The sequence below is a fragment of the Pelmatolapia mariae genome, linkage group LG22, assembly GCF_036321145.2.
Source record: "Pelmatolapia mariae isolate MD_Pm_ZW linkage group LG22, Pm_UMD_F_2, whole genome shotgun sequence".
Lineage (NCBI taxonomy): Eukaryota > Metazoa > Chordata > Actinopteri > Cichliformes > Cichlidae > Pelmatolapia > Pelmatolapia mariae.
In genome coordinates this window covers 13,724,005-13,730,578 of record NC_086245.2, presented here as the reverse complement: position 1 = coordinate 13,730,578, position 6,574 = coordinate 13,724,005, and the positions used below count along the sequence as shown (strand labels likewise).

Genomic DNA, 6,574 nt, shown 5'->3' with positions numbered 1-6,574 from the left:
TGCTGGACAGAGGAGAAAAAGCTTACAGCACCTGGTATTCCCAGGCGGTCTCCCATCCAAGTACTGACCAGGCCCGACCCTGCTTGGCTTCCGAGATCAGACGAGATCGGGCGTGTTCAGGGTGGTATGGCCGTAAGCGAAATCAATAGCCATAAAAAGACTATTTATAGATTCGAAGTGCAATATATGTCCACTTGAGAATATAGTTGATTTTATTAACTAAAAGAACATACCACTATTTAATCAGCGAGGACTTCATTTTTTTCTCCCTATAGTGTTACAATGTCTAAAATATTGTTTGCACCTGCTTCTTAACATAAAATTATATAAATAATAAAAGGTATCATATTATTTAAGTTTTCGTAGACTGCTAGCACAAGCCTGCAGTCAAAATGGCGTGTGACGGAGGACAATACCGGGGAGACGACGATAGGAGGCAGCATTTCTCAGAGTCATTTGTTGACAACCCCTTTTGAACGCCGAGAAGAAGGAGGAAAACAACAAGTCTGTTAAGATGGCGGAAAACCCTGCCTGATCATTTTGGATAACACATATTTATCAAAAAAAAAGAAAAAAAGAAAAAATGTACAGTTGTGTCGCAAACTCCAAAATGGTGATTTCAGTGTTAGCCTGATATGTAGCTGCCTCTCCAGCTCTCACTTTAGCTCTAATTACAGCGGATAATTAAGACATAACATCAGGTAAGTGGTTGAATTATTTGTGTTTGTATTAAACGAGTTAAACCCCCCCACTTTGGCGGCCACGCAGCTTGATTGTAGGTAGGAAATGTTTCTAAACACAGCTTTGTTCTGTTATTTGTTCGTTCTCAGCAGGCACAGCTGTAGCCCTTTAAACAGCTTTCATTAGAGTCTCCTGGTACTGCAGCACTCCTGTAGCAGCAAAAACAAAAAAGTTCACATTTTCTGATTCATTCTCAGGGCTTCAGGACACAGTGATGTCACATGTTTTTTTGGTTTGTTTTTGCGAAAAACAGTTTCACTTCCAAGGAGTTGCCACTTGGCATTGGTGCTAATGCTGATCCAGATATTAAAAAATGAAAATGCTAATATTTTCTGTATGACGTCCTCTTTATAATGTTGCTTCAGTTTAATTAGGTTTGTATGCATTCATTTATGCACAGTCCTGCCACAGCATTTCAGCCAGGTTGACTGATATGTGTTTGTGCTAATATGCTGTGCATTATGGCCAAACATCTCCACTTTGGGGCTCATCTTTCTAAAGCACATTGTTCCATAAATCATCTGGTTTGTTCAGATGCAAATCTGCAAACCTAAGCAGTGCTCAAATGTTCTTTCTTAAAGAGAAAAGGCTTTCTCCTGCAGCCCTTTAGACAAGTCATACGCTTTTTCTGATTGTACTGTCACAAACATTAAAGTTATGCATTCTCACTGCTCACATGTCACATACTTTTAAGACATTACACAACAAACTTGCTAAGTTAAACTGAGTTACTCACACAGGTACAGCTGGATGGCGCTTTAATGAAACAGCAGGTGCTGTCTACCCTCCAGCTGCTCCTGGCCACTCCTTTAAAACATGCTGCTGTGAGCTGAGCTCTGACACCAGGTATTCCTACAGTTAGTGGCTGGCCTGACTGAGTCACTGCCATTTGGAGTGTTATATTTTGCACGTTAGTGATATTTTTTTTATTCTTTCTGTTTATGTTTTACTCCACTTTATTCACTTTATTTTCATCATAATATTTTGACAGTGGTGTGTGGTCTTAAGGCAGGGGTGTCCAACTCCAGGCCTCAGGTCCTGCAGGTTTTAGACCTTAGCCTGGGTCAACATACCTGAATCAAATGATTAGTTCATTACCAGGCCTCTGGAGAACTTCAAGACATGTTGAGGAGGTAATTAGCAATTTAAATCAGCTGTATTGGATCAAGGACACATCTAAAACCTGCAGGACACTGACCCTTCAGGCCTGGAGTTGGACACCCCTGTGTTAAAGAGATGTTTAGAAAAGGCTCTCGGGTCATCGTTGTCCACTTATTTTGAAGCAAAATCCAAGTTAATTTCAATTTCAGTGGCAACCAGGGCATGTTCAACATTTTCCCTCCTGGCTCAACCTGGCTACTGGATCAGTATTTTACTGGTCCTGTATATTTACTACTGACTTATTAAGTAGTGCTTGAAAATGCAGTACAGTAAATGCTGTGCCCCACTTAAGGCTACAAGTGTCACTGCTAGAAAGAGATGCAGTGGCTGCTGTCAATTTGCTGCACAGGTAACAAGAAATCTGACAAATTTAAAGATCTAACAGCTTATCTGTAAACACAAAGCTTTTTTTCTAGCTTCTGATTAATTTAGTTGTGCTGTTGTTGTGTAAAACAAACCAGCGGCAGATGATAGTTTAAAAATGTGCTGATTTTTGCACCTAATTAGATTTTAAAACCTCTGAAGTGTTTAAACCTCTAATTCTTAAACCCAAAACCTGTGCTGTCAGGTTATGTAATTAAAAAACAAACAAACAAACAAAAACCAAGTGGACCGCTGTGAGCATGGAAATTACAATAATGGCCTTCGAGATTGAGGCAGAAGGTTGAGGTCATTATCGATGAAGAGTCAGACCACAGAGGGTGAAAAAGCCTTTGTCCCCTTGGGAATTATATTTAAGCAACCATATATTGTATAGAGTGAAAATCAGTGGCCTTTATATAACAGATCTCCTCTGACACACAGAAAAGACAGCTTTAACAAAAGTTAAATGTGAATTTGATTGATAGCATTTTTATTTTCTTTTGATGGAGAGCTACAGTTGTCAGGATTTGTTCTCACCACGATGAAAGTCTGGCATGGCGATGGCTCAAGTTTCACTGATGCTTTTTTCTTTTCAGACACTATGTCTGAATCGGCATGTGAGCCGATTCACTCCACAAATGAAACCAGCAGCCAAATGACACAATGGGAAAATAGCTCGGCTTCTCTTAATCTAATAAAGAAAGCAGTGGTGGTCTTGACCAGACTGCCTGACGATAAGATCAGCGCCCTGCGACCGCCGACGCCTCCACAGTTCTACAGCGAAGATGAATTCTCCAGCAGCTCCGATTCTGATATGCAGTGGCAACCAGAGGATGAGTCCAGTGATTCCGATTTTTCGGTTTCGAACAATAATCAGAAATCTGACAAGAACACCAGCGGTGACACAAGGAAACCCTCCAACAGCAGTGGTAAGGCCACAAACATTACCACTTGAATCCTGCTCTCAAAACTCTCAAATAACTTCAAATTCTACTTCTTACTTTTGCCCTCAAAGAAATAAACCCCTCTGTTGGGATATCACCAACTTCTGCCCACTGCTCTCATGAAACTACGAACATCCATCCTAACTTACCGCAGGATGAAGTGAAAGTGGACATGATGGTCTTGGCCAGGAAGAAACGCATGAAGTGGCAGCGTGGGAAAATAGTGGAGATAATTACAAAGGGTAAGAGAAAATACTGCAGGTTTTCCAGGAATTATGATTTTCTTTGTTTGTTTATTATCCTTTAAACTTGTTAGTCATTTTCAGATGAGAGCATTTCATTTCATTGTTTTTTTTTTTTTTGTATATTTGTATAAAAATATCTTTTAATTCAATTCAATTCAATTTTATTTATACAGCCCCAAATCACAACACCAGACACCTCAAGGCGCTTTATATTGTAAGGTAGACCCTAAAACAATACATACAGAGAAAAACCCAACAATCATATGATAATAATAATAATGGATTGCATTTATATAGCGCTTTTCGAGACCCTCAAAGCGCTTTATAATTCCACTATTCATTCACTCTCACATTCACACGCTGGTGGAGGCAAGCTACAGTTGTAGCCACAGCTGCCCTGGAGCAGACTGACAGAAGCAAGGCTGCCATATCGCGCCTCTGGCTATCACCAGTAGGCTGTAGGTGATAAGTGTCTTGCCCAAGGACACAACGACCAAGACAGACAGAGCTGGGGATCAAACCGGCAACCTTCCGGTTACAAGATGAGCTTCCCAACCCCCTGAACCACGGTCGCCCCATGACCCCCTTTGAGCAAGCACTTTGGTGACAATGGGAAGGAAAAACTCCCTTTTAACAGGAAGAAGGTTCTGGCAGAACCAGGTGCTTAAAGAAAATATCTTTAAGCGATGGATTCTTGTGCACCAAAATATACACATTTAAGGATGTGACCTCAGTGTGGTTAAGATTTTCAGCTTTTTTCTCATAATTAGCTGGCAGTAGGTGAGAGGATTGTACACTCTGGACATCAGTCAATTACAGGGCGGACTGCTTCCATTGGGCATATTTAGGATAGTGATAGAGTCATGGTGCATGCAGAAAAACTGTTGCACTTGTGGGCATGACCTAATGAAGTGTAACCACAGTTTTTTTTTTTTTTTTAAATATGCTTAGTTCTCTGCCTTTCTCACTGCATGAGCCAGGCAACTTAAATTTTTTAAAAAGGACGTTGACCAAAGTGCTCCAAAGCAATTAAAAGAATTTGAACCCTTTTTAAATAAACTGAAAATGAAAGACAAAGAAAAATGAAACGTTAAAAAGACACTAGAAAAAAACAAATGGCGAATAATAACTTAAAATCCGTTATTCCTGTTTATAAAAGATGCGTTTTCATTTTCTTTCTAATTTGTGAAGTGTATGCGGTAAAATCTAGGCAGGGCTGACTCTGTGTTCAGACAGCAGTACTTCACTTTCAAATATGAACCACCATTATTCAAAAAGGAAATAGCATTTAAATGGTAGGAACTAAATTTGTTTCTTCTTCCTCTTTACTAGAAGATGGACGGTTAAAGTACAAAGTTAGCTTTGAAGAAAAGGGGAAGATTCTAGTATCCGGTCACCACATTGCCTTTGACACCACACCAAAGGTAGAGCATCTTTTTGTCGGCACTCGGGTTGTTGTTCAGTGCCAGGATAACAAGTTCCGGTTCCGGCCTGGTGTTTTAGCCGAGCTCCCCAGCAGAAAGAACCACTTCAGGTGTTCATACCTCTATGAACAAACATAATCACGGGCTTTTTGTCAGAAGAAATGAGTGTCTCATACATTGCTGTTTAATTTTCCAGGTTCTTGGTCTTTATGGATGATCACACGCCGGTCTATGTCGGCTTACCTTTTTTTCACCTGGTTTGCAGACCGTGTAAGTTGAGCTGTGTTCCGGCTTTTCTTTTACTCACAGTTGCAGCAAGCAGCAGACAGGAGAGTGTTTATTTGAAGCACGCTTACGTATTTAATTAATTATTTCAACAGTGGAAAACATGTTTGATGACATTCCCGGCGGCCTTCATAAGCATTTCATGAAACAGTACATGGAGGACTGGCCGTACCCTCATTTGACCAAATACAGGGTTGGACAGAGCCTCAATGCAGAATACCTCGGAGAGCAGCAGAGGTGTGAGGTGCAGGCGATTGACTGCAGCTTGATACAGGTTGTTTTTCAGGTGGGTGTCTTTTTTTTTTTTTTTTTTTTTTTTAATCTTTACATTTTATTTTGTTTTAAATAAATCAGAAATCCTTCCCCAAACCAGTCAACAGCAGATCTAATGCTTATTCATACTTCTGTAAATATATTTAACAGAGGTGCTTGTCAGGTTGTGGCACAGGATTTTAGGAGGGTTTGAAATTATGAGGTACAGACAGCCTATGTTTAACCTAAAAACATATCTCCAGTGTAAGTCTGCCTTGGGTACGTTTAAATAATCCAAAACTAAAAAAAACAAACAAACAGCGCTTCCTAATCAGCTTTCCTTGACGATGTGCCTTTTTTGTGTCTCGCTCAGGCTGACCATCACAGAGAGTGGATCTACAGAGGCTCCATACGCCTGGAACACGCACAGGCTAGGTTTTTGGAACTGAGCGCGAGGAGAGAGGCCATGAATGAGTCTGACTCTGACTAAATATCCACTGAGAGTGGATGCTGTGAAAATACTGGGAATAGCATTCACAACCCCCAGGAATGTGCCATTGCATCTCTTTGGAAGAAGATTGGCTTGTGAGCGTGCAAATAAATGACTCAAGGATATCTGTTTAACCTGTTTGAATGGGGTGCTAATTTTGTCATCTTTAATTTGCTGCACAGTTGTGCAAAGTGACTGAGTGGACCATCGCATTACCAAATGAAACAAGACATAATTTTTCCTAGAAAACATGCGAATGGTGATTTTCTTTTTCAATTTCTAAAGACATGGCACTTTATCTTTGCACAACGTTTAACAGCAAGGTTAAGCAGCTGTATTTTTTCAACTTTTTTTTTTTGAACAGTTATATGTGAAAATGTTCATACCCTCATTTATTAACTTGGCCATGAATAGAAATTTGTCTGATGTGTGTTCATTCACTTTTTTCAGTGTTGTTTTTTATGAATTGGGAACAATTCATATAAATCTTTATTCATATTTACAGATTGATATGACAGTTATGTCTCTGATTTATTTTGCCTTTGGTGTCTGTTATGTTGCATCCTTTGTCGTTCAACAATAAAAAAAAATTGCCTTGTATATAAGCTTGTCATATGCAAGCAAATACCCTCTGCCTCATTCATTTTCATTTTTTTTCTTTTTTTGTTA

At 39.7% G+C, this 6,574-nt stretch overlaps 1 protein-coding gene and 1 non-coding gene across 2 annotated transcripts; one reads left to right on the top strand and one right to left on the bottom strand.

Annotated features, from left to right (window-relative positions):
- Positions 1 to 19: 19 nt before the first annotated feature.
- Positions 20 to 138, bottom strand: LOC135933380 (5S ribosomal RNA). Its single transcript, XR_010573754.1, has one exon. It is a non-coding gene; the product is annotated as a 5S ribosomal RNA (ribosomal RNA).
- A 360-nt stretch (positions 139 to 498) lies between these two features.
- On the top strand, positions 499 to 6,462 carry LOC135933764 (histone-lysine N-methyltransferase SETDB1-B-like). The gene is made up of 7 exons (XM_065471925.1): positions 499 to 701; positions 2,862 to 3,194; positions 3,281 to 3,451; positions 4,787 to 4,988; positions 5,075 to 5,148; positions 5,259 to 5,449; positions 5,789 to 6,462. The coding sequence occupies exons 2-7, from the start codon at positions 2,867 to 2,869 to the stop codon at positions 5,903 to 5,905; spliced, it is 1,083 nt and encodes a 360-aa protein (XP_065327997.1). The 5' UTR covers positions 499 to 701; positions 2,862 to 2,866; the 3' UTR covers positions 5,906 to 6,462.
- Positions 6,463 to 6,574: the final 112 nt, after the last annotated feature.

Excerpts from the sequence above, each read along its gene's own strand:
- LOC135933764 (XM_065471925.1), top strand. The coding sequence starts at position 2,867 with ATGTCTGAATCGGCATGTGAGCCGATTCACTCCACAAATGAAACCAGC. Across the intron at positions 3,195-3,280 it reads GAAACCCTCCAACAGCAGTG|AAATAAACCCCTCTGTTGGG; the intron begins GTAAGGCCACAA and ends TTGCCCTCAAAG. Across the intron at positions 5,149-5,258 it reads TCACCTGGTTTGCAGACCGT|TGGAAAACATGTTTGATGAC; the intron begins GTAAGTTGAGCT and ends TTATTTCAACAG.